The sequence below is a fragment of the Sminthopsis crassicaudata genome, chromosome 4 (assembly GCF_048593235.1).
Source record: "Sminthopsis crassicaudata isolate SCR6 chromosome 4, ASM4859323v1, whole genome shotgun sequence".
NCBI lineage: Eukaryota > Metazoa > Chordata > Mammalia > Dasyuromorphia > Dasyuridae > Sminthopsis > Sminthopsis crassicaudata.
The window spans coordinates 61663446-61688291 of NC_133620.1; the positions used below are offsets into that span (position 1 = coordinate 61663446).

The 24846-nt window shown below is 39.9% G+C and overlaps 4 protein-coding genes, 1 long non-coding RNA gene and 10 other non-coding genes across 22 annotated transcripts in view; 3 read left to right on the top strand and 12 right to left on the bottom strand.

Annotated features, from left to right (window-relative positions):
• Positions 1–10535, top strand: part of DARS2 (aspartyl-tRNA synthetase 2, mitochondrial) — a 37791-nt gene extending 27256 nt beyond the window's left edge. For all 3 annotated transcript variants that reach the window (XM_074308375.1, XM_074308374.1, XM_074308376.1), the window contains one exon: positions 341–10535. In XM_074308375.1, the coding sequence (XP_074164476.1) occupies positions 341–597 (257 nt within the window). In that variant the 3' untranslated portion in view covers positions 598–10535. The remainder of the gene's footprint in view (positions 1–340) is intronic.
• Positions 7824–10535, top strand: LOC141565403 (heme-binding protein 2-like). Of its 3 annotated transcripts, none has more exons than XM_074308389.1 (5): positions 7847–7959; positions 8527–8662; positions 9395–9560; positions 9724–9916; positions 10112–10535. In XM_074308389.1, exons 1-5 carry the CDS (start codon positions 7885–7887, stop codon positions 10160–10162), a joined length of 621 nt encoding a protein of 206 aa, XP_074164490.1. In that variant the 5' UTR covers positions 7847–7884; the 3' UTR covers positions 10163–10535. The 3 variants fall into 3 exon arrangements, with proteins under 3 accessions (XP_074164492.1, XP_074164490.1, XP_074164491.1); XM_074308390.1 differs by having other exon boundaries at positions 10118–10535; XM_074308391.1 differs by lacking the exon at positions 8527–8662 and having other exon boundaries at positions 7824–7959.
• Positions 10495–16008, bottom strand: LOC141565402 (uncharacterized). 2 transcript variants are annotated; one of them, XM_074308388.1, is made up of 13 exons: positions 15617–16008; positions 14736–15032; positions 14011–14057; positions 13676–13708; positions 13390–13420; positions 13171–13197; positions 12757–12797; positions 12423–12462; positions 11775–11839; positions 11403–11429; positions 11034–11070; positions 10779–10833; positions 10495–10597 (listed from the first exon to the last, which is right to left on the bottom strand). In XM_074308388.1, exons 1-7 carry the CDS (start codon positions 15627–15629, stop codon positions 12787–12789), a joined length of 459 nt encoding a protein of 152 aa, XP_074164489.1. In that variant the 5' UTR covers positions 15630–16008; the 3' UTR covers positions 10495–10597; positions 10779–10833; positions 11034–11070; positions 11403–11429; positions 11775–11839; positions 12423–12462; positions 12757–12786. The 2 variants fall into 2 exon arrangements, with proteins under 2 accessions (XP_074164489.1, XP_074164488.1); XM_074308387.1 differs by lacking the exon at positions 15617–16008 and having other exon boundaries at positions 14736–15225.
• On the bottom strand, positions 10665–10741 carry LOC141542010 (small nucleolar RNA SNORD81). The gene has a single exon (XR_012482016.1). It is a non-coding gene; the product is annotated as a small nucleolar RNA SNORD81 (small nucleolar RNA).
• LOC141542034 (small nucleolar RNA SNORD47) lies at positions 10908–10986 on the bottom strand. Its single transcript, XR_012482039.1, has one exon. It is a non-coding gene; the product is annotated as a small nucleolar RNA SNORD47 (small nucleolar RNA).
• On the bottom strand, positions 11279–11356 carry LOC141542035 (small nucleolar RNA SNORD47). The gene has a single exon (XR_012482040.1). It is a non-coding gene; the product is annotated as a small nucleolar RNA SNORD47 (small nucleolar RNA).
• On the bottom strand, positions 11621–11704 carry LOC141542043 (small nucleolar RNA snR60/Z15/Z230/Z193/J17). The gene has a single exon (XR_012482048.1). It is a non-coding gene; the product is annotated as a small nucleolar RNA snR60/Z15/Z230/Z193/J17 (small nucleolar RNA).
• On the bottom strand, positions 11911–11991 carry LOC141542016 (small nucleolar RNA SNORD79). Its single transcript, XR_012482022.1, has one exon. It is a non-coding gene; the product is annotated as a small nucleolar RNA SNORD79 (small nucleolar RNA).
• On the bottom strand, positions 12533–12596 carry LOC141542074 (small nucleolar RNA SNORD78). The gene has a single exon (XR_012482078.1). It is a non-coding gene; the product is annotated as a small nucleolar RNA SNORD78 (small nucleolar RNA).
• Positions 12870–12933, bottom strand: LOC141542039 (small nucleolar RNA SNORD44). The gene has a single exon (XR_012482044.1). It is a non-coding gene; the product is annotated as a small nucleolar RNA SNORD44 (small nucleolar RNA).
• On the bottom strand, positions 13272–13341 carry LOC141542073 (small nucleolar RNA SNORD77). The gene has a single exon (XR_012482077.1). It is a non-coding gene; the product is annotated as a small nucleolar RNA SNORD77 (small nucleolar RNA).
• Positions 13786–13846, bottom strand: LOC141542080 (small nucleolar RNA SNORD75). Its single transcript, XR_012482084.1, has one exon. It is a non-coding gene; the product is annotated as a small nucleolar RNA SNORD75 (small nucleolar RNA).
• Positions 14419–14498, bottom strand: LOC141542038 (small nucleolar RNA SNORD74). Its single transcript, XR_012482043.1, has one exon. It is a non-coding gene; the product is annotated as a small nucleolar RNA SNORD74 (small nucleolar RNA).
• Positions 16009–16428: 420 nt separating the features above from the next.
• LOC141565405 (uncharacterized) lies at positions 16429–21882 on the bottom strand. The gene is made up of 2 exons (XR_012489016.1): positions 21670–21882; positions 16429–18395 (listed from the first exon to the last, which is right to left on the bottom strand). It is a non-coding gene; the product is annotated as an uncharacterized LOC141565405 (long non-coding RNA).
• The window catches only part of ZBTB37 (zinc finger and BTB domain containing 37), a 35911-nt gene continuing 27864 nt past the window's right edge, over positions 16800–24846 (top strand). For all 3 annotated transcript variants that reach the window (XR_012489010.1, XM_074308379.1, XM_074308378.1), the window contains exons 1-2: positions 16800–17722; positions 19480–19579. Coding sequence is in view for 2 of the 3 variants with exons in the window: in XM_074308379.1 (XP_074164480.1) it covers positions 16800–17722; positions 19480–19579 (1023 nt within the window). In the remaining variant the exon portion in view is untranslated. The remainder of the gene's footprint in view (positions 17723–19479; positions 19580–24846) is intronic.

The window sequence follows — 24846 nt, forward strand, 5'->3', positions numbered from 1 at the left end:
AAAGAAGAAGTCTTTATCTATCTAGTGATATTCACTGCTCTGATCACATTGGACTATCAGTAAATTCTTAGCAAAAATTTGTTACTCATTTTAATAGCATTTGGAAATTGATCCTGAATAGTGCTCTAAAATGAAAGCCTAGAAAAGAAAATATTCTCAAAAAGAAAAAAGTGTTCCTACAAGTTGGATCCATGAGCCAACTAAAACCCCCCAAAGTATTCCGTAAATTATATTTGACTCCTTCAAAATTTCATATAAAAAATGATCTAGAATTTTGATAGAAAGCTACTAACCACAAGTTACATGCCTTTTTTGAAGTAACACAAGGTTTCTCTTATAGGGCTAGACAGACTAGTGTGCCTTATCACTGGAGCACCAAGCATAAGAGATGTCATTGCCTTTCCAAAGTCCTTCCGGGGACATGACCTGATGAGCAATGCCCCAGATTACATGTCTTCTGAAGATATAGAGCCCTACCATATCCAGATCAAGAGCCCAGGAGTCACAGACAGAAAAGATGTCAATTCTGTCATCTGTGAAACTGAGTCTCCACAAGAGTTGGTGCTCCCAAGCCTTGCCAAGGCTGAAAATCCCTAGGCCATACTCCTGAACATTGGGGAAAAAAGGAAGTCCAGCCCATGGCCAGATGGCTAGTGAAGAAGGTGTGCAACACATGGAAGGTGTCTCCTCTCTCAGTCATAGAATCCAGTATTATCACAGACAAAGACATTGGGCCCACTGGGTGGCTAGGATGACTGCTTTGTGCCCATTCACCATGGTTCTCCAGGGCATTCTTTGGAGCAAAAATGGCCAGAATTGTGTCTGGTAGAAAATGCTGCAATAACTGGGATTTGGTGATTAAGGCCAACACAGGGTCTTATCCCATAGTAGAACTGGCTAAATTGTGATGTTTCACTTGCAGTGTGGAAGAGGAAACTGGGCACCAGGCAAGAAGTCAGTCCAGAGGCCCAGCTCTAGGGCCAGGGACCCCAAGATTGTCTCACCTCAGCTAGGGTCTTTATCTGAAACCTAATCATGATACCATTGACCTACCTCACAAAGTAGTTATGAGGATTAAAGGGAAAATTAAAGTGTTCTGAATTTATTAAGTGCTATCATTAACTACCAAATATACATATATAGAGGCAGCTAATCAGTTATATAACTAAAGCCCAAACAAAAACGAATAACAGATTTGTAATCAACTATTTTATGTTGTTTAGAGAATACTAATTTAATTACTAAATGTAAATCCCTGCCTGGATTAGAAGCATCAGGAAATGAGGTACTAATTGAGATTTGATGACATAGAAAGAATATAATGTTCATATTTTGACTACCACACTAGTGGAAACCTTGTGTACCTTGGGGCTTACTTAACTGACACTCAGCTACAATTCCTAAATTACCAAACTCAGAAGAGTTTGTTGTGGGGAAAACATTTCATGGCCTATAAAACACTGCTATATAAAAGTGATCTTAATGGTACTAATGAAAAGAAGAAAGTTGGTTCAATTAATTAATGATTGGGCCAGCTAGGTGGCGCAGTGGAAAGAGCACCAGCCTTGAATTCAGGAAGACCCACGTTTAAATCTGGTCTCAGACACTTAACACTTCCTAGCTGTGTGACCCTGGGCAAGTCACTTAACCCCAGCCTCAGGGGGAAAAAAAATTAATGATTAGAGTTGACACTAGACATATAAACAGGACTATGATCTTCCCTGACTTACCTTAAATTGGATTATATGCATTTGGTCCAAAATTTTAAAATAGCTTGACATACCTTCCGTTTTTTATTATATTATAGTTGAGAGATATAAATCTTGGGCTTATGATCTAATCAGCTAAAAAACTATATTTTTCTGGTGAATAAAATTTGTCTTTATATTTTGAGATGTGCATAACATAGATGGAGTTAAACTACAGAAAAGTTGGCTAACCAGTAGATGGTGCTTTTCCCTCAAGTTTGTCTTGTAACAACATCTTGCCTAACTTTGGTAGGCACTTGGTGAACAGAAAATTTTTAATGGATTTCAATAGTGACATCAAAGTTACTTGTGTTTTCCTTCTCAGTATCATTTAAAGGTTTTTCTGAAGTGAACTGAAAACCTTCATTAGACAACAGTCCTATTTTTTCCCCGTTACCTCTTTCATCAACATCTAATCACCCATTTTCTAACATTAAATATTTTCACCTCTTCTAAATTAACGAAAAACTCAAACCTGACAAAGAATTCTTCTTGGCATCATAGAAAAATCACTATGCTGGGGCAGCGAGGTGGTACAGTGTATAGAGCATCAGTTCTGAAGTCGGGAGTACCTGAGTTCAAATCTGGCCCCAGACACTTAATATTCCCTAGATGTGTGAGACTCTGCACAAGTCATTTAACCCCAATTGCCTCAGCAAAAAAAAAGAAACATCATTGTACTGCCAGTATTTCCAAAATTCAAAAAGATCAGCATTAGATTTCAGAGAATCTGTTAATGTCATTGCTTAAGTCCTTTTCATGCCTAGCAAAAAATACTTTATTCTAAAATTCTACCACTTGTCTTGGGAGGTTTGGGTTTTTTTAACTAGAACTATAATTCTGCAAATATAAAAGATTTCCATCTCCCTCTCTTTCTACCCTCATCCCCACCTGCCCACACAAAATTGGGCAACTGCTCCAAAACTTAGTCTAGGAGACAAGTTACCTGGAGACAGTGAGAAGGTAGTTAAGTTGCCCAGGGTCACAGTAGCAGGACTTAATCAAAACAGGTCTTTTTATCTTCCCACCTACTAGATCTCTAGTTATTAATTTAATAATGCTTATTATATATTTATACCCCCTGATAGTTTTAACTTTTGAGATATCCTAAGGCAATTTTAGGAATAGCTCAATTTGGGAATTCGGTTTTTTTAATTCAATTTTATTTGTAAGTTTTAGATTTTCCCCCTTCCTTACCCATTGAGAAGGAAAAATAAAATCTATTACAAATATGTTGTTAGTTATACAAAACAAATTCCTTCAGTAGCTAAAATATGCTTCCATTGGCATTCTTGCTCCATTAGTCTATCTGGAGGTGGATACATTTCCTCATGAGTCTTTGTAATTGTAGTTTCCTCATAAGAAATTGTAGTTGGTCCTTTTTGAACAGTTACTAGATCTTTAAAAGTTAATTACTTTTCCAATATTGTTATTTTATGAATTGCTGTCTTGGTTCTGCTCACTTCACTTTGCATCAATTCACATGCCTTTTCAGGTTTTTCTGAAACCATCTCTTCATTTGTTATTGCACAGCAGTATTCCAGCATATTCATATACCATGACTTTGTTCAACCGTACCCTAGTCGATTGGCTTCTCCTCAGTTTCCAATTGTTGGCCACCACAAAAAGAACTGCTATAAATATCTTTTATATATGCCCTTTTCCTTTTTGATCTTTTTAAGATACAAACCTAGCAGAAGTATCATTTGATCAAGGGTATGTATATCTGAATAGCTTTGGGGGTTCTTTCCATTCAATTTAGGAATTTGTAAGCTTAATTTCAAACAAGACAAATTTTCCAGTTCCAGTCAAAAAAAATCCTGAGAAATAACTGTAAGATACATGCTTTTAAAGGGGCATAAGAAGGGTGGAGAGGGGCTGGCTATTTCTTGGGGAGAACAGTGGTAGCCATTGTCCAGCAGTGATGCTTGCTGTGAACAATTTCTCCTTGTTGTCATCTGATACTTCTATTCCCACGTCTGATGGATTCATTTTATGCCCTTCTGCTTTGGAAACAATGGTCCTATGCAACTGGTTTGTTTACTCCAAGAATTCCCCTTTCCTTCTTTTTAAAAGTTTAGGTCTTTCTATATTAATTAATAACAAAAACCCTTTTTACTAACCTCTTGGAACTCTTTAGTCTTTCTAAAGTTGGCTGGCCCTATACCCTTTTCTGACTTCCAAAGAAATAATTAGCAGATAACAGTCAAGATAACCACTAACATTTCTCTGTGGATACAGATCATCATCTGTAACAAAAAGTTGTACTCTGTGATCTGTAAGGCTTTTTCTGATATAAAATTTTGTCAGGTACCTCTGTTAAAATACCATTACCCATTTAAATACTCCCATATCCTCTTCTCACTATTTTCTGTCTTCTCTAATTTGAACAATGGCTGAAAGTCTATCTCCTCCATGAAGATTTATAGAGATAATAAGACAACTCATCACTTTCTTTAGTTAAAGGTTTTTGGCTTATAGCTTATAATGCCTAGCTCATAATATTCATCATTGATATTTGTGTGGCATTTTAAATTTCACCTAATTTGAGCTTCACAACAACCTTCTGAAGTGAAGATACCAAAGTTTTCAGTAACCATGTTTTACAATTAGGAAGTGATCTTAAAGAAGTTATTGCTCATATGGCTGGTGGCAGAAGCTCCTGCATTTCCATTGCTTCCCACACTGCCTTGGAGAAGAACTCCTGTTCTCAGATCCAAATGCCATGAATTTTTCTTAAAGGCAGGACTGAAGTTATCACACTACAACCAGCAAATTATCATTCTCTCATTCATGCCAGTACTACCCCTTAGAATTTTCCTCTTAATTTTTTATTATAAATTTAACAAACAGTTCAGTATAAGAATAAAAAAGGATTACATGTGAAACAGCTTCTTGATATAAAGTGAATATAAAATTTCGCAATGCTAACAAAATTCCCTTTCTTTCTAATGTCTCCTTCTGAACTTCTTTTTCCCCTCTTCTAACATATCTTTTCAATATCTTATTTTTTTGGAATCTTTATCACAACTCCCCCAAATAGCTCTCCCTTCACAAATACAGATATAAAAGCCAAACAGTTCCTACACTGGCTATGTCTGTTACCACTATATGGGGTGTTCAAGAAGACTAACACTCTGGTGGGAGGGTTTGCAGAGCCCTTTGGGGGCAATCTAGTGTAAACCCTTGTTCATCCAGACACTCTCATTTCATTGGTCCAGGTAACATATCAAGAGGCAACTCTATACCAAGTGCACTGCAGTTTAGCCTTAGAAAATTGTCAAAAGCACTGTGAAAAAATGAACACTTGGGAGTTGATCCTTTGAAAGGCAGTGGCATCTATATCCTAATGGGCAAACATTACTTAGAGATGAGCAGAAGCAATCTATTATTTCTGAATTTTGATGCTTGAATACTACAACAACACATAAATCCACTCTTTGTGCTCCTCTTAATGTCCATGGCAATAGGCTTTGTTTCAAGCTCCGTTAATTAAACAGATGGCATCCCAACCCAGAGTGGCCATATGTGGGTGCTGGTGCTTCAAATACTTTGGCTCTTATAACAGTTTGCACCAATAGAAAAATGGAAGGAGTGTCCTAGTCTTACAACAGTGACCCAAGTGTTCTCATCCACACTCGAATACGTACATCTGGGTATGTATTTGCACTTTGGAAAACGGACCAGGGAACTTGAAGCGTGTTCAGATGTAAGTATTTACAACTCTTTAATCTCTTTCCAATTCTAGGAATTAGGATAGGTGGGAAGGAAAGGAAGGAAAAGGCAGTCATGGGACATTAGAAGATTTTTGGGGTTTTTTTGAAAGCTTTGAATCAGGAAATTTTTTGAAGGCTGTTACAAAAGTGTTGTTAATAAGCCAAATACATAAAATTGCCCAACTAAATTAGGTTGATCAGTTTCCCTGATGGCTGAATTGAAATTTTAGCATTGAGACTATCATTATGGCCTCATCAACTACCTTTCTCATTATGCACAATTCTGAGAAACAATATATTCATTTCTTGCTTTATGTAAAAAAAAAAAAAATAGCAACAAGACAACTAAATGAAACCTGTGGGTCTAAGCTCATGATTTTTATATGAACTTGAGCAAAGCACTCTTATCTCTTCAGGGCTACTTCATTTGTAATTGGGCAAGATAACCTACCTCTAAGGGGTCTTTTTCCACCCCTAGACCTTTGATCTTAATGAATTTTCATAAATTCTGTTAGACATCCTTTGATTCTCACAAGACAGAAAGCTGGAAAGAAACAGTGGTACAGATCCTATTAAAACTTTGTCCTATCCCATCTTCTCTCAAACGCTAGTGCTTCCTTTGTCCCTTCTCCTTTAAGTTGGCAGTCAGCTTGGCTGGCAAGGTAGTTTTTCCTGATGCTCTGCCTACTTGTTGTCCCTCAGCTATGCAGCTGACAATGCAGCCTTTCAGAACTCTCCTGTCCATTGGAAGAGAACTCATAAACTAACATTGGCCACCAAGCAAGAATTGACTCAATATTTCCAAATTCATTTTATAACATGGAGGTGCATATGGAAGACTAAGGAGAGAAGAATACATTACATATATAGTTTTTAAATGACCAATGTTCCTTTCTATAAGAGCTACATCATACTGCTATATTGTGGTCATTTAACATATAATCAGTATCTTCAAAGTCCTTTCTACGATGAGGTTTTTTTTTTTTCACTTTTATATCATTTTTGGATATAAACTTTCTCTGTCATATATACACTCATTCATCTATTAATTGAACTTTCCCTTAAGAAAAATTGATCCAAACCACCAGAGTTAGAACTCTATCCAATATTATATGCCACATTCCTTCCTCAAAGTCCCCATGAATTTTTCAAATGAAATCTATCAAGCTTTCTCCTTGTCCTGTTATTTATGCCATTCAGAAAGCAGCCTCAAATACAACGTAGAATCTGACATTTTACAGATTATATCAAAAGTCCTAATGCAATAATTAGCTATTAGATTCAGTCCACAATCCAAAATTATTTTGTTTAAAAAGTTGATTGTGCTCCCAAAAATATCTCTGAACTAAAGAGTGACTGCAAATTTGTGTTATTCTAGGTGAGTCACTTGACCACTGCCTGTCATTTTTTTCACAAATAAAATAGGGATAACACCTACCCTTTAGGGTTGTGGTGAGGATCAAATAAGATATTTGCAAAGCATTTTTCAGATCTTAAAGTGCTATATAAATAGTGATACAGTAATAATGGTGGTGGCAATAAATAATGTTGATGAGGGGAATAGAGTAGTGGTAGTGGTGATAGTAGTAGTACATGACTGCCAAATCGTTTTTCTGCCTATTGTCTTGTCTCATGTATAAAACAGCAGCCTACTCAGTCATTTTGGCAAATCTCAAAAACAAGTTACACTGAACAGACAAGGTGTCCAACAACAAGAGTTCAGTGTCCCACTAATTGTAGGCTTCCCATGCAGAGCTATTTTCATTTTCTGGAAGTCATTCAACCATTAACAACATTAATGGCATGTTATATACCAACATTTGCTAAGTGCTTTACAAATGGCACAACTCTGGGAGGTAGGTGTCATTATTCTCATTTTACAGATGAGGAAACAAGTCAGAGGTTGAAACTTGTCTCAGATTTTTGCAACTTTGGGGCTAGGGCTCCAACTGCTGAGCCTGAAACTGTGAAGCTATTCACCTATATCATCCTCCAAATGACTAGTTCCCTCATCTTGTTCAAGAATATTCAAGTATTCCTTATTTAGCAATATAGCAACTCTTAAATGTAGACATGATGGGGGATGACAAAACACACTCTAACTGCCAGCAGACACCCATTTTCTATGTGCTCACAAATTATCTGTTTAATAATCCACCTCGAACTACTTCGTAGTTTAAGATTGCAGAAGCCACTTTTTCCCATGTTTTAAAAAAAAAAATCTGACTTTCTTCCATCTCAATCCTTGGGACACTTTCCTAATGTTTTCCTAAAGACCGCCAAGTTTACCCACAATCACAATTATTCCTTTCAGTGCACTGGCCAGGCATTTCTTTTGATATGCTGCTCTGTTACAGTAATGTCAGATCTTTCTCTGTGCCTGTTCTTTCAGCTGACTCCCCTTGGGCTCTGGTGTGGCCATGATCAGATCCCTAAAAAAGACATTGCTGTCCCAAAACCGGGAGTCGCCTCAATGGAGCCCAGCAGAGGTTGCGGTAAATACTGCCAGTATTTGGGGTGGAGGTAATTGTGTGGGAATTGAAATGTAACTTCAGACTTACCAAGTTTTCTTTAGAAATTGAGCAAAGGCAAAGATCCTCGGTTTGCCATTTAGCACCCTGGTGGTGGTCTACATCAGTAGGCACATTACTAATATTTGCATCAAGATGCAGGGATGATGCTGGCCAAAACCCTGATGGTTGAGAGATGGATGTTGGGGATTTGACTAGACAACCTAACTACTGCTAGGGCAGTCAAGACAAAGAGATCATATTGTATTTTTGGCCCTTTTTGTCCCTTGACTTTTTTTCCGCTACTGTTTCACTTGTATCCATTCTTGTAGTTCAGTCACATACAAACTGGTTAACCAACTTGGTATTGGGCAGTTGGTTGCAAGGTTTGGTTTGTTCATGGGTCTCTGTATACCAGATAAGCTGAAACTTCAGCTATCAAACCCTACTTATCTGGTAGGGAACCTGATATGACAAAGCCACTTCCGACCATAAATTCAAATTAATGATTGTCCATCAGAGCACATCCTGAAAAGATGGTTGTATTCCCAGGTGCCCGGATGTGAACTCCGGCATTATGAGGCTGGGTTATGGGCCAGTACTGTGATCAAAGGCGAGAGCCAGAAGGAGGCCCTTCGTCAAGGGTTCAGCAAACTCTTCCACTACATCCAGGGAGAGAATGAGACAGGTATCCAGCTCTTCAATCCCCCAAACAGTACCCAGAATGACCTTACCATTATAGGTGGCAATCCTATAGAGTTGGGCTCCACAGACAAGACCAACTAAACCAAAGACTAGTTTTTAAGTTTTTAAGACCATTGGGTATGGCACAACCTCAGGTTTCACCCTTTCTTGCCACCATTATCAGAAGGCAGCTTTTGCAATTAGTTGAAATAAGGCAGTCACCAGTAATTGAATGCCCTAAGAGGTAACTGCAAAGGTCTCCCAAAATTTCCTGTCACATCCAAAGTTTAACACTAACATTATTGCACTGATCTAATTCCAAATTGAGGCTTAATGAGTGGCACTTCTATACCTAAGGCAAGACTGTCCTTTAAATTATGAGTAGTAAGCTATTTTGGGTTACATTCTACAAACTAGCCTCAACTTGTATTCCAGATAGTTGAGGCTGGTATTTTTGCAATTTCCAATTTTGCTTTTCATGAGCACTGTGGCTTGGAATAACTTTCCTGAACAAAAATATGCAAATATTTTCTACATCAACAGGTATAGCCCATACTGCACTATCCTAATTATCTTCCCCAAATATAATACAAATGATCACCCAAAACATCAATCTATATCCCTGTTATCTGCCTCTTGAAGACATCCAACATAGGCCATTTAGCTTCTTCAACTAATTCCCTTTTGTGGTTTTAGCAAGATCCATGTAGATCACTATTGAGTTTTTTCTTACCAGAGACTAAGATTGAGATGACAGTGCCAGTGACCTGCCGGGTGCAACCTGGCACCACTGAATACAAGGTTTCCTTCTTTGTACCAACTAAGCATCAGAATTCTCCACCAGAGCCCACAGACCCGGATGTGTTCATTGAGGAGAGGAAAGGAGCAGCCATTTTTGTCAGGTAGTATTTGTTTCCACTTCAGGGAGGTAGAGACCCCCTTGACATGCAAGTAAAATGGGTCATCAGGACTCCACCCTACATTGTACAACTGATACCCAGTTTCCCCAAAGAATGTCAATTTAAAATGCTTTGCCTGAGGTAAAATCTTTTCATCTTATTGCAGATCATTTGGAGGATTTGCTTCTGCAGAAAAATTCAGCAAAGAAGCCAAAGAGCTAGCAGATACTCTGAAGAAAGAGGGTCAACCCTTTCATTCTGATTTCTACTATACTGCTGGCTATAACAGTCCTTTTAGACTCTTCAACAGACATAACGAAGTTTGGTATTTCAAGAAAGAAGAAATAGAAGGCTTATGGGTAAGGGTTAAATATTTGTGCTGACTTAAGTCACATGCAATTATACCTTGTGCTATTGGGGGGGGTGGAATAGGGGAGAACACGGAAGAAATCAATGGGTGTTTTCCAATTCCTAAAGCTGCAACTCAAATAGTTATAGGAAATGGGTAGGGAGTAAAGCAAAGCACAAGAAATCATTTTGTGTTAAACTTTGAGTTACAGATGGCGAAGAACTTCCTTGGAAAAATTGGCAAACTCCTAGTCTAATGGACAGTTAAAGGAAACCTGGGCACTGACCTCAACTGCCATTGATTTACACCCTGTCAATATCTGCATGGATCTGCCATTCCTTTAGTTTTCTTGCCAAATGAGGCAATAGGTAGTTTTTACACACTTAAACTCTTCTTGCAAAATTGTTTAGTTAATTTAAAATATTTCAATTAAAATGACTAAGCTCAGTGAGGCTCATGAATACACTCTAATGTTCTTTCCTTCCAAATATACCTCATAATCTAGTATGGATGCATTGCCATAGTAATGGTGCTAAGTGAGCTTTTTATCTGGAAATTCATTATTATGAATGAGATTATGACAGCAAATAATGTACAATACCACTTTATTAAAGTTCTGTTGAGTACAATTGATAACAGCATACTGGCATTTTGTTCTGCTTCCGCTTCTCAGGTCACCCAAAGTTCCTACCTGTAAGACAAAAGACCACTCTTAGTTTAAAAACAAAAATTTAGGCGAATGAAGTTCCAGGATTTTGTTAATTATCAGACCTTAGTTTCTCATCACTTAATCAGTGAGAGAGTTCAAGTAAAGGATGATGTCATCATATTCTAATGAACAAGGATTGATTTTGCTCCCCTCTTTAACTTACTTGAGCTTAAGACAGCCGTCCAGTCTCATTTTCTGATGGTTCATTACAAGTATCGCTATGTAGGAGGCAAAGAAATGTGTAATGAGCTAAAGATTTTCAATACCTGAAAAACCATTGATTTTTCATGATAACCTCAGAATAAAAGTGGAACGGTTTATGGGTGAAATCATTGCCATTTCATTTGGCAGAATCAATAACATCACTGGTTACAACTTCCACACCCCAAACTGCAAAATCTAAGTAAAAAGTTCTTACCTTCCTATAATATTTGGGCTCCTGATTATTGTCAAATCTATAAAAAGATGATAAAACTTTAGAAGGTTGCAACTTGGACATTTGGCCTCTTACTATGAAGAGAAATTCTCTATTTTGTCATCTCTTCTTATCCTATTTTCCCATACTCTTGCAGTGACTAAAAATGATAGAAATATAGGCCATTGTAACTAAATGAAATTCTTAATGATTTGTTAAGATGCCACTGCATTCTGGATTCCAAATGTAACCTCAGTTTTAAACTATGGAACGGTTTATGATTAAAATCATCTTGTCATTTGGCAGAATCTTTTTCATCACTGGTTACACTCAAAAATATCAAATTGGACAAACTAAAATGACTTCACTTACCGGTGTCCAATCCCAAGACATTTTATGCTGAAAAAAGAAAAGCCATATTGTAATCAGGGGATGCCAAAACTATCCAAAGAAAAACCACAAAAGAGGAACCTTTCAAAATCCCATTCTAAGAATATTTACTATGGGCAACAAAAAAAAATTTATCTGCTACCTCTTTATAACTTTCATTTGGGTAGTGATTTTACAGATAGTTTTGGTATCTTCAATAGCAGATACATCAGATAGGAGCGAAAGACAAAAACAAGTATTCATCACCATAGATCTGCTGAACTATGTTATCATCATCATATCAGCTTTGAGACACCACTTTTAGCATAATGTAACCTAATTGAAATGTCTTAAAATCTAAAATTAGAATATCACCTTTTCAGCAGCTTCACTTTAACTCAGGACAAAGTCCACTGTTGAACTGACAATTCACTTTTCATCTGCAAAAAATAACAGGAAATTAAAATCTTGCCAAAATGTGTTTCTTTCTAAACCAACTATTCAAAATCTGTACTGTTTCAGAAAAAGAAAATCCTCATTCTCTTTCAGAGAGATTCCCATTGTTTTAATATATAAATCATCACTAACAGTACATGACATATCATGAATCAACTCTACAAAGGTATAAGCTTTATAGGCTGACAATCAGAATCAAGTTGTCTTTATGTACTTTTTCTTGAACAATTACAATGACATGCCATTACATTACATGCAAATTAGTCACTGATTGAACTGCTTTTTCAAAAGGCACTTTCCACCCCAGAACTTTACAAACTTTACACATGTAAAAATATTTTCTATGTAAGGCATAAAAAAAGTACACATTTTAAAATGTCAACTCCAACAGCCCAGTTTGCACACTAAAGCCTAACAAAGTACTAAATTCCTTTCACTCCTTCCCTATGCATTAAGGAAAATATTAAAGCTTATTCTTTAAACTAGGAAAAAGTATTTGAAAACTGATAACATATTCAATCAATAATTACCCCCAAAATTACCCAATTAACAAAATTTTTTCCTTACCCATTTCCAAGTGAAATCACAGCATCTGGACAAGGAAAACCTAAACCAAAAGTTTACATTACATATGATTTTGTCAGAGAAATAAAGGTTGCGCTTAATTTGTGACAGGGCACTTCAGTGCTATATTTGTCTACATGCTGACTTCAGGTCAGACATTTGAAGACATCATTATAAACCCTGTTAAGTGACTTTTAAAATGTTTTATTTCCCAAAATCCAAATGGAATATATTGCTATGAATTAAAAATACTTTTTGAAAAGTAATCTTATGGTAGGTAATATAATACCATACTATCAAGTTAAATCTAAAAGCAACTCTTCCCACCAGCACTCACAAAATAATCCAACTGGAAAATCTTCAAGATTCAGGTGGTACCTAAAAGAGACCAATTTTAGTTAAATAAACATCAAATTAGATTAATCATTTAAAGTTTCAAACAAAGCCTGAAATCAGCTAGAGCTAATTAGACCTTCATGATTTAAGTCAGTCTATTGGCTTATCATCACTCAGGCTTTGAAACCACTGAACAAGTAACTTCCCCATGGAAATTCAATTATGAACACCATTTCTATTGCCCAGTTAATAGGAAATGAAACATTCTATCCTAAGACCTCTTGAAGCAAACTGTAGTGCATTTTACCCAAGACCATAAAAATCAAAAATCTTTATTTCAAAGTACAATAATTCCTAATTTATAAGTAGGACCTCAGTTCCACTGATCCTTTAAATGCTAAGCTTTAGGCCTTACCATTTCTTGTTTCCAGTTTATAAGTCCCTGGAGGCAAAAGGAAAAAAATCCCAAGGTTATTTCTATTTGTGGAATTTTTAGCAAAATGTTTTTAATAGGACAGACACATCAGACAATAAGGTATATATTCTTCACTATTCTATCTGCTGAACTATGCAACCATCATAGTATCTGCTTATTTTCAGATAGTGAATATTTAAAAGATATTTAAGTAATTACCTGTTTGCCTGTGACTGTAATACTTTGGAGCCTGGGGAGAGAAATAAACAGCAGTTAATAACAATTTTCTTGTGTATACATCTCCAAATTGTATAGTTTAAGTGCTTCAGTGTAAGAAAGAGGTGGTAATGACTCTCATCATATTTGTGATCAAGAGTAGCAAATAAAAACTCATCATTAAGGCACAGTTATTCAATACTTAACAACTTTGAGGTTGGGCCAAATGCAAAATGCAAGACACTTCCCAAAGCTGCATCATTTTCACTCAACTAAATTCAACACTTACCGCAGTAACACTATCTTCATCCATGACACATAACTGTAAAGTACATGAAAAAAAAAGATTAAATATTCCAAAGAATTAAATTGAATGCAATTACTGTCCCTCAACATTAAAGCCTCAGTATGATATTGTCAGAAATCACTTCTGTCCACTACTCTGAAACCATCATAGGCTTAGCAACTTCGGGCACGTGGAAACTTCCCGACACTACAGGCCTTTAAGACCTAGATCCCAGTTAACAGGAGACGCTAATGCGAACTCGGCAAACTTACGTACTCTGCACAACGTATTACAGTAGGCGGCGCCCTCCCAAGCCCCATCTTGGGCAGGAAGCTTACCTTTAAGGGCATCAAGGGGAATGCTTCCGTTTTCCTGAACTCCATGCCTTAAAAATAAAAAAAGCTTTGTGGAAAGCAATCCAAGCTAACGACTCAAAAAAATTACATTTCAAGCCTCAGTGGCAACGAACGTCTTAAATTCACTGACCAGCATAATGACCGATATGCAGCAAAAACGGTACTCATTTTATCGGCAAAAAATGCCATACGCCACTCCTAGTTCCCTGTCTGTCCTTGCAATCTAAGGCCCAAATTCTGTCACGGAGAGCCGCGGAAAGGATCTTGTTAATTCCGCTCGACTCCCTGGCTCCAGGGGAACGGGCCAGGCGTCCGGCCAATCTACCTCAGGCGCGCCTACGAGCACGTGGTGCCCGCCGCCTGCTCGGACCCCAGCGTGGACTCGGCCCAGGCCCCGCATCAGAGACGTTGGCCTTCATCAGCGGTCTCAGATGTCCCTACCAACGTTGCTTTCATCACACAGCAAGGCCTGGAGCCAGACGCTCTACCCCTCCTTCCCCCAACTCCATGGCAGCCTCAGCTTAGCTGCAGAGGCTTCTCGGGCCACGAAATCCCGCCCCACAGTCCCGAACCCAATCCGGAACCATCCAACGTTTACTCAAAGACACGGTCTCCTGCCGCGGCGAGGGCCTGGGTGCCGACTAACACCAAAGTCGCGAGGCCGCAAAGGCCGGGCCGCGCTAAGCGCCAAACGCAGCAGAACTTACCTAACGCAAAGACGCGCCACCGCTGTGGAAAGAACGAAAAGCGGCCGAGCGGCCCCTTATATAAAGGCGGTGTGACGTCATGACGCCCCCGTCGGCTTCGGTACCGCCCCCCAGCCAAAGAGCGGGAACTGAAGGCTGGAACGTCACTTAGCCTCTCCTCTCGCCTCATCCACCTGCTCCTCCTCCCCGCCTCCCGACTCGACTGGTCAGAGCGTTCGTGGCCCCTCCTCCAGCCCGCAGCGGAGGGCGGGACTCCCGGGGGACACGTGACGCAGGGCTGTGGCCTGGGAAGCGGAGCTGTGGAGAACGGAGGAAGGGGGAGGGGGAAAGGAGTGGAATGGGGGAGGGGGCAAGTGAGGAGGAGGAGGAGGAGGATGGGGGGGCGGTGTAAGGGTGAGTGATTTCCTTCCGGCACGTCGCCCGCTCGGGGGGAGGGGGCGGGGGGTTTCACTTCCGGGACGGTGTTCCGGCCCATTCCGGCCCATTTCCACCCCCGGAGGTAGGTACTGCTCCTCGGCGGGGTCCGGGCCCCGACTCTCTGTCCTGGCCTCCCCCCTCCTACCCTCGGCCCGCTCGGATCCGCCCCGCCCCCGTTCCCCCTCTCAGCCCAGCCCAGGTGGGGCCCGACCCCAGAGCTAGGGGCGACCTTTCTTGCCCCACCCCACCCCCTCCTCTCAGCCCCAAGAGCAGGCGGACCCGCCCCCCCACTCGGGGCCCCTCCCTCTAGACCCCCGAGACCCGCACCCACCGCGGCTGCCGCCGGGCACCACTCCCCTGCAGCCACACCCCACCCCACCCCCGCTGGACCCGCTCGGGGGGAACGCCCCCTTCCCCTCCCTGGCAGACCCGCCCCCGTGCCCACCTTCCCAGTGCCCCCTTACCCACTCCGATCATCTGCAAACTGAGCACCAGTCCGTGGCCCCGCGGGACCCCCAGCCACGCAAGGGAGAGACAGACAGACTTTTCTCGTGGCTCCCTCCCGCCCCACTCGGGAGCTGCTGGAACGAGGAAACGAGCACCAGCTCACCCAAAGGCGCTGGTGTGGGCTCCAAAATAAACACGTCTGAATTCCGAGTGGCATCGGCCGGGCTCTCTCCGAATTACATGTCTCAAAACAAACACCACTTGGCTGGGGAAGGGGAGGTCAAGTTGGCTCCGAGGGGTCGGCCACATAGGTAGCTCTCCGCGCAGGGCAGTCTGGAGAAGGCAGAGCCAGGAGGGAGGGCACCCCTAGCTGAGGACAGGCAGGGAGGCAGTGCACACACAGAGCTGCCACCCACCTGTGAAACTGACAAATGCTGGCCCGGGCCGGAGCGCCTCATCCTATAAACGCTCAGCCCGCAGAGCCCGAGATGGGCCCGCTGCATCCGCACTGTGCACTCCAGTTACCTATGGCACTTTTCCTAAAACAAGATTACTCTTGCCTGTGTGTCCCAGGCCAGCTCTCTCAGGAGCTGGCTGGTTTACTTGGGAAAACTGGCACAGCTTTCAATAGGTTATTAGTCATACTACGATATACGTAGGACGAGGATTGTAATAAAATGTTCACATCTTATGTGAGGACCTAGCAAATTAGGACTTACCCCAATTTTGGGGGGTATCCTTGGTTATTTTTGAGAACCCAAATCCCCCTCCCCCCAAAACAATTATTTCTCCATTTTTTATCTATCTTGAAAAAATTAAAATATATACATTTGAAAAGTGAAACATTTAAATGTTTTATTCTTTCTCTCTTGAATTCTGGATTCAAAGCTGAAGCTACATAAACTTAATAAATAAAAATAGTGTCATCATAACCTGAGATAGTCTAATAAAGTCCAGAGTTTCTTTTCAAGTTTCACAGTGACTAACCACAAACCCTGGAGAAGTGGACTTTACCTCCTGATAGTGCTGTTTTCCCATTTAGAAATAGGAAAAGTAACTTTATTCTTTTGAGAAGTATTTTGAAGTAAAATTTTCAAATAGTGTGGTTATAAAGTTCACTGGGAATGAAATTATGATTCGTAGTCATTATTCCTATTTCCTCTTTCAGCAGGGCTGAAAGCCTGTTCCATCAGGCACAACATGGAGAAAGGTGGGAACATACAATTGGAGATCCCTGACTTTAGCAACTCAGTCCTGAGCCACCTCAACCAGCTGCGCATGCAGGGGCGTCTCTGTGATATTGTGGTCAATGTGCAAGGACAGGCTTTTCGGGCTCATAAAGTTGTGTTGGCTGCCAGCTCGCCCTATTTCCGGGACCATATGTCCTTGAATGAGATGAGCACTGTGTCTATATCGGTCATCAAGAATCCAACTGTTTTCGAGCAGCTCCTTTCATTTTGTTACACTGGGAGGATCTGTCTGCAATTGGCAGATATCATCAGTTACCTTACGGCTGCCAGTTTCCTACAGATGCAGCACATCATAGACAAATGTACACAGATCCTGGAGGGTATACATTTCAAAATTAATGTAGCAGAAGTTGAGGCAGAATTAGGACAGACAAGGACAAAGCATCAGGAGAGACCCCCAGAATCTCACAGAGTCACTCCCAATCTAAACCGCCCCCTCAGCCCACGTCACAATACACCAAAAGGGAGCCGAAGAGGCCAAGTTAGCACGGTGCTGGACATCAGGGAGCTAAGTCCCCCCGAAGAATCAACCAGCCCCCAGATAATTGAGCAGAGTTCTGACGTGGAAAGCCGGGAGCCCATTCTTCGGATTAACCGAGCAGGACAGTGGTACGTGGAAACGGGGGTAGCCGACCGGGGGGGTCGGGGTGATGATGAGGTGAGAGTTCTGGGAGGAGTTCGGATCAAAACTGAGAATCTGGAAGAGTGGCTTGGGACGGAGAATCAGCCCTCCGGAGAAGATGGAAGTAGTGCCGAGGAGGTTGCCGCCATGGTGATCGACACCACAGGCCACGGGTCTGGAGCACAAGAGAGTTATGGCTTGGGGTCTTCGGCGCCCAAGGCCACTCGGCCTACCAGCAGTGAAATGGACAGGTAAGGTTCCTTTTGCACCTTTGCAGACTGTCACTCAGGTACCACTGATCCAGGCCATCTCTCTGGTTTAGAGAGCATCTTCCCTCCCTGTTGCTTAGACGAAATAAGAATTGACTCTGTTGGGGAAATTGGAGGTGTGCCAAAAGACTTGCATTCTTATTTTTTTAAAGCAGGAAGCTCCTAGTCCTGAAGTATTCACAGTGTTGTGAGAACTATGGTAAAGTTAGACACTTCCATGAATCAGAATAGCATCTGCAGCCACACTAGCGTCAGTAATTGCCAGGGCTTCCTCGGATTCGAGGCAGGGAGCTGACCGTCAGCTGGGGACCAGGCGGCCTTTCCCTTCCTGGGTATGTTATTGCACAGGTAGGTGGCTTGGGGGAGTTTCCCTTTCCTTTATGGTCCTGCTTTGCTTTTCTTTAGCTGCCGCTTCCAAAGGAGGCTTTGCTGTGGTCCTGGTTATTCTTTGGCTCTCTATGGCAGTAGTGTGAAGCCAAGGAGATTCTTCTGGGATGGAGAATTTCTTTCTCAGCTTGCCATTGGAATATATTTTCTGGCTGGCCTTGATCAGTGGCCACCACTGCCAAGGGCCTAACCATTTCATTATTTTTTCTCTTTGTTTCCCCACTTTTCTCTTTTTAACATGCTTCTATATAAGTAGCTGAGGACATGTCTTTAAGGGAAAAGAAGTACAGGTGTTAATAATGGAATTGAGTTGAAAGTACATTAAGCATTTTCCTCCAAAATTTAGATTGGTTACTTGCAATCCAAAGAGAATATTCTGCTGTTTTCTCTATTGTCAATAAATGAATTTTGACTGCATAGACCAGGGGTTCTCAAACTATGGCCCCGGGGCCAAATGCGGCCCACTGAGGACGATTATGCAGCCCACTGGGTTATGGCAAATGGGCTGAGGGGCGGAGACAGAGTGTGAGTTTTTGTTTTTACTATAGTCCGGCCTTCCCACAGTCTGAGGGACAGTGAACTGGCCCCCTATTTAAAAAGTTTGAGGACCACTGGCATAGACAATCGATCTACAACATATTACTGGCCTGTTAAGACCTTGTTGCAGAGATCAATAAGTGCCATAGAGATGCAAATAACCCAGGACCTCTCATATCTTCATTTAGTAACATTTTAGATATTTTCTCTCTTTTATTCCTTTACTCATGGAGAGTATATAGATAGATAAATAGCACTTTTAATTGACCATTCTGATTTCTATGCCCCAAGATTTGGCCAGTGATAAAAATAACTGAAGTTTTAATCCAAGTGATTCAGAATTTTATTTAGCTTCTATCACTCATTTTTAAAAATATAAGTTGGTGGTATTTGATCCCTTACTAATTTAAAATGTAATGGGACACACAGACTCTGAATAGGCTCAGAATTATAGACCTAGCGCGAATTTTAGTTCATTGAATCATATTACAGATTTCTTAGGTTTTTTTTCTAGAAGTGTTGTGACAAAAGGAGTTTATTTACATATTGTACCTCAGTGCTATTAGGTCATTATGTACCATTGATCTCATATTCTGCAAAATGGTTTTTCTTTGATTTATGGGACCAAATGTGATTTTTTTAACTTCGTCAAAATGGACCCAGTGTGAGCATTTCTTAATTACTATGCTGAAAATTATCATATTGTTCCATATGCTTTCCCCTTCATTATCCATAGGCTAAGGGAATGACCTCATCACTTGGAAGTTCTTTAACCGTACTTTTCTGTTACCCCATTTATGCTCCTTTGTCGACAGATTTAGCCCTTCTGGCAGTGTTGTCACCCTGACGGAGCGACACCGAGCCCGAAGTGAATCTCCTGGGAGAATGGATGAGCCTAAGCAACCCAATTCCCAGGTATGTAGTGACAGATCTGAAGGACTTTGTTGAAATTCAAGGGTGCATTTCAGCAAGTATAGTGTTATCTTTTTTATTTTATTTCTTTTAATCACCTTGGGAAATCTTTGGTTAACATTGTTTTTGAATTACTGGAAAAATAAAGGTTGAAAGGCAAGGGAATCTTAAATGTTATATTTAATGTTCTCTTGTTATTGCCAAACACTTGTTCTGCAACGCTCAAAAAAAATATTCTTTTGGTGAAGGTTGAAGTTTGGAAAGAAGAAGCAGGAATACAATGTAGCATTTCTTGTGGAATACAGGGACAGCTTGTATTCTAGGAAAAATTAAACTAACTTCTGACAAAGTACAACCAAGAAGAGCAGGATTTAGTGGCTGCTCTAATTGGTTGTGCATTTAAATGGATGAAAGAATGAAAAGATTTTTATTAAGCATTTGCAATTCACGTTTTTGTATATTCTCATTTGTATTAGACTTATCTAAATAAATCATAAAGTACTAGAGAACAGGAACCATGTCTTCTGTTTTCTTTATATTTAGCCACAGAGCATATTTCTGGTTTTGACCAGTGAGCACTGTACAAAAGTTGAACTCCTTGCTTATATCTGAAATAGTATCTCATATGGTAGGCCAACTGAGGACTAGAAGAAGCAGGTGTCAAGTGAAAACAAAGAATGAATTTTGAGCTGTTCTGTCATTCTTCTCTGGCTAGTTACTTAGAGAAGTAATAGAGGTTTTTGTTGTTGTTGTTGTTGTTGTTTGTTTTAATAATTTCATTTAAGACACTGAGAAATGAGAACTACAAATGAGAGGCAGTGAATAGAGTCCTGGACTTGGAATCAAGAGACTAGGTTTCTGATCGCACCTCAGCATGTAGTAGCTGTGTGATCCTAAGCAAGCCATTTCCTGTTTATGAGCTTCAGCTTTTTATATGTATGTTGATTCTGCTAGCCTACCTTAAAGAAATATGAGGGAAATGCTTCATAAACTTATTGTTCCAAATAAATGTGCATTATTATCAATTCTAGCACACGGTTAATATTTTGTTCAATTTGTAGTTATTGATTTAACCTCATTTCTTTTACTAGACTTGTGTTTTGTTATGGGGAACTCACAGTGAGGAATCTACCAGTGCAGATTGGCACCTGGCCTTCAAGCTTCAGTCTTAAACAGTTAACTAGAGTGCTGAGGGGGCCTGCCTGTTATTTGAATACTTGCATTCATACTGTGTTTATGGTATCATAAAAAAAAGTGCCATTATTACCATGGAAATTTTTTTCTTCTGATATTAGGGAAAAAAACCCAGCAGCAAATTAGAGCTATAAAATAAAAGCTTTGTTCAAGTGATAGTCACATTTGGGGATATGTTTTTTTTTTCCTCAAGCCTCTAAAGAGGGATGTAATTTCTATATAAAGGTAACTATTATGCAAATAAATGTGTTAATAAGCAAATAAAATAAACATCTCACAGGAAGCTAAGACCATTAACAATTACTAATTCACCAGACCATTTAAATTGGACCAGAGAGTCAGTCACACACCAGCATATGCAGACATATGGCAAAGTGAATAGTGTAACATAGTGTAACATACAATAACATACAAGTCTTTAAATTAAACTGACAAACTGGGACCAGATAATTTTTAATCTATGATTTATCCAGCTAAAATAAGGGAAGGAAAGGCTTTCAAGACCACATTTAGAGTGTTACATTTGATATATCATATTGGGAAAATGGTACATATGAACCAACTAAGTTGTTTAGTTGTTCAGACTTGATATAAAACAAAATAGTGATGTTCTAAAACTTTAGTCATTCGTCAGCTCTTCATTTATAGTATTTTTCTCCTCTTAATTCTTCAAATTTTTGCGAAATAATGCTGTACATTATGAGAAATTATTAATAACCAATAATCTAGAGGTCTATTCAGAGCTCTCCTCTTCTGAAACTTTAAAAGTTCAGTCTAAAGCACATTACTGATAAGATTAACTCTTCTTTAATCTTAACCCAACCTAGCCTGGGGAATCCTATTATGGTCTAGAATCTTCCTAACTAGACTGATCCTACACCTGGAAAAAGGCCACCTACCTGAGAGCCAGGGTGGCTTCAGAAAAGGCTCAGGAACAGCCGATAACAGTGTTTACTCTCCAACAATTCCAGGAGAAATGCCAGGAACAGAACAGAGGTCTGTGTACAACGTTTGTAGATATGACCAAGGCCTGTGATGCTGTTAATCACTAGAGTTTATGGAATATTGTGTCAAAAGTTGGTTGCCCAGAGACACCAACAGAGGACGTCAGTTTCATGGCGGCATGCTTGCCTGGGTTCTGGGAAACGTGCAGTGCTCTCGAGCTTTCCCAGTCACCAGTGAAGTGAAACAAGGCTGTGCGCTTTTGCTCCCCTACTTTTTAGTGATATTTTCGACATGTTAAATGCCTTCAATGAGGACAAACCTGGAATCAAAGTCAGCTACTGCACTGCCAATAAATTCTTCAACTTGAAAAGCCAAAACCAAAGTGGAGAGAGTGTTGGTGCATGATTTTTTTTTTTTATTTGCGAATGATTAGATACACTCTGAAGCTGATTACAAAGTATGGATCAGTTCTCTGCTGCTGGTGCTAATTTTGGCCTAACACCACAAGAAAACACAGGTGCTCCATCAGCCAGCACCACACCATCCATGTGCAGAGCTGTTAGTTATAGCAGATGGTGTGAAATTTTGAATGCTGTGGGAAAAGTTCACTTGCCTTGGCAGCATACTTTCCAGGGATATCCACATCGATAATGAGGTTGACACATAGATTGAGATAACTCATTGTTTGGGAGACTCCAAAAGAAAGTGAGGGAGAGGAAAGGAATTAGACTGCCCACCAAACAAGGTCAACAGACCCTTTGTGCTGACCTCATTGTTGGATGCCTATGAGACCTGGACGGCATACCAGCACCGTGCCAGGAAACTGAATGGCTCCATCTGAATGTCTTAGGAAGATTCTGAAGCTCACCTGGCAGGATAAAGTACCAAACACTGAGGTTCTTTCTTGAACTAAACCGCCAAGCATTCCAGCCCTACTGCAGAGAGCATGACTCCATTGATCTGGCCACATTGTTTGAATGCCAAACATACACTTGCCCAAAAAAAATTATTTTATGAAGAACTTACACGGGGCAAACACTCAAAAGGTGTTCAGAAAAATCAATACAAAGACACTCTCAAGATCTCTCATAAAAACTTTAAAATTGATTGTATGACCGACACTGGCCCAGGTCTGCCCAGCATGGTGTGCCCTCATCAGAGAGAATTGTGCTCTATGAACAAATCAGAATTGAATTAGCTCAAAAGAGAGATGCACAAAGTTAGAGAATCCACCCCAAAGGTTCAGAGTCCAACCTGTGGCAGACATTGTGAGTTCCTTTGGTCTTATCAGCCATAGTTCGATACACTGTAACTCGACTTTAACATGGCAATGTCATTTTGGTCCTTTGAGAAGAAAGGACAAAACCCAACTATCCAACTCCAGAGGAGAGCGGAGAAAGGTCTTCAGCACAAGATGGGACTAGAATTGAATCTTAAAGGTAGCCAGGGAAACTGAACAGCAGAGGTGATGGAGCAGAATATTCTGGAATGAGACAGACCTCACATGTGAGGGAGGAGCAGCAAGGAAGTTGATGAGACTGAGATTTCTGAGAGTGTGGTGGAGGGAGGGGAGGAATAAAGTATATGAAGACCAGGAAGGTAGGAAGGGGCCAGATTGGGAAAGGCTTTAAATGACAACTAGACTTTATGAGAATATTTCAAAAGTCTTAGTGCTATGTTAAACTATAATAGCTTAAATAGCTTTTAACATGTTTCATCATAAAACTGCACTAAGACTTTGAACACCTCATCTATATCTGAGGAGTGAAATGTTGAACTATTGGAAAGTTGGATTAAGTTAGGGTTCCTTAAGGATGGGGGAGGACCAATTCTAGCTTGGGGGAGACAGATCTTTTTGTCTAGATAAAGGTTTTGGGAGGGAGGTCCGGATAGAAATAATTTCTCAGGGCCTTCTCCCTCCCCCAGAAGGGTATCTAAACTGTGAATCCCACTGCTATTAGTCTAGAAGAGTTAACCATCCTTTTTAATGTGCTGATTTTATTAATTGATTAAATTATCAGAAATTGTATCTCTCAAAACTTTAAACATCACAGTATCCATTTCTCTTGCCCTCTGTTGAAACTACTAGACACTTGTCTCATTAGACAACACTTTTTTTTTTTTTTTTTTTTTTTTTTTTTGGTGAAGCAATTAAGGTTAAGTCACTTAGGGTCACACAGCTGGGAAGTGTTAAGTGTCTGAGATCAAATTTGAACTCAGGCCTCCTGAATTCAGGGCTGGTGCTCGATCCACTGCGTCATCTAGCTGCCCCTTAGACAACACTTTTTTGAAGAAATAAGAGAAAAGGATTTAGGATTAATTAAATAGTCCTCCAGATATCTGCAATACTTTTTGGTTTGGTTTTTGGCTTTCTCCTCCCCTTCTACAGCAGCACCTTCACCTCACCCCCACCAATTTCCACTGTCATTCTGGTCTCAGCTTAACATAGTTACTTTCTGCACATTTAGAAAAAAAAGTATTTTTCTGTTTCTGATGTCTACAGAAATCAACAGGGTTGAGAAATTTAGTAAAAACCTCAATGATGAAATTTTAATGCAACACTTTGGAAAAAAAGCATTCTGTAAATCCAAGATATTGTTTCCAAAAAAATAATCAATCTTCATCTTATAGTTTCCTTCAGTTGAGAAGAACTGATGTGTGTATTGATTCATTCAAATGAATGGATAAATGACTTCATTGTTCAGTTATAGATGTTCAAATTAGACTAAAAAATAAAGTTGTTAGTATTTGATCTTCACAAAGAGATAAAAATCAAGTTTTCTCCATGCCATGAAAATCTGCTTTTAATTGCCTTAATTCAACATTCTTCTGAAACTAACCTTGATTTTTTCATCATCCACATATTATCTTCTTAAATAACTAGCAAAAAGAAAAATAAATTTCTTTTATAATAACTCTAAGAGTTCATTGTCTAATTAGAAAGGAAAAGAATGTAAATGCTACTTAGTCATAATTCTCAAATTTTCTGTTAAATTTAGTACCTCTCTGTAATAAAATAAATTTAATTATCCCCCAAAAAATGTTACTCTAAAATCTGTGGGAAGTTGGAAAAATATTAACCATGTCATATAACTTGGACGTGACTTCCAGCTGCTTAAACTAATATAAAG

Bases quoted from the DNA above. Each gene is read 5' to 3' on its own strand.
- LOC141565402 (XM_074308387.1), bottom strand. From the start codon at position 15,210: ATGGGCCGGAACACCGTCCCGGAAGTGAAACCCCCCGCCCCCTCCCCC. The intron at 14,058-14,735 runs GTAAGTTCTGCT...TTTATTTTTAAG, and splicing joins GTGGCGCGTCTTTGCGTTAG to GCATGGAGTTCAGGAAAACG. The intron at 13,709-14,010 runs GTAAGCTTCCTG...TGTACTTTACAG, and splicing joins TCCCCTTGATGCCCTTAAAG to TTATGTGTCATGGATGAAGA.
- LOC141565403 (XM_074308389.1), top strand. From the start codon at position 7,885: ATGATCAGATCCCTAAAAAAGACATTGCTGTCCCAAAACCGGGAGTCG. The intron at 7,960-8,526 runs GTAAATACTGCC...TTGTATTCCCAG, and splicing joins GGAGCCCAGCAGAGGTTGCG to GTGCCCGGATGTGAACTCCG. The intron at 9,917-10,111 runs GTAAGGGTTAAA...TTAAACTTTGAG, and splicing joins AAGAAATAGAAGGCTTATGG to TTACAGATGGCGAAGAACTT.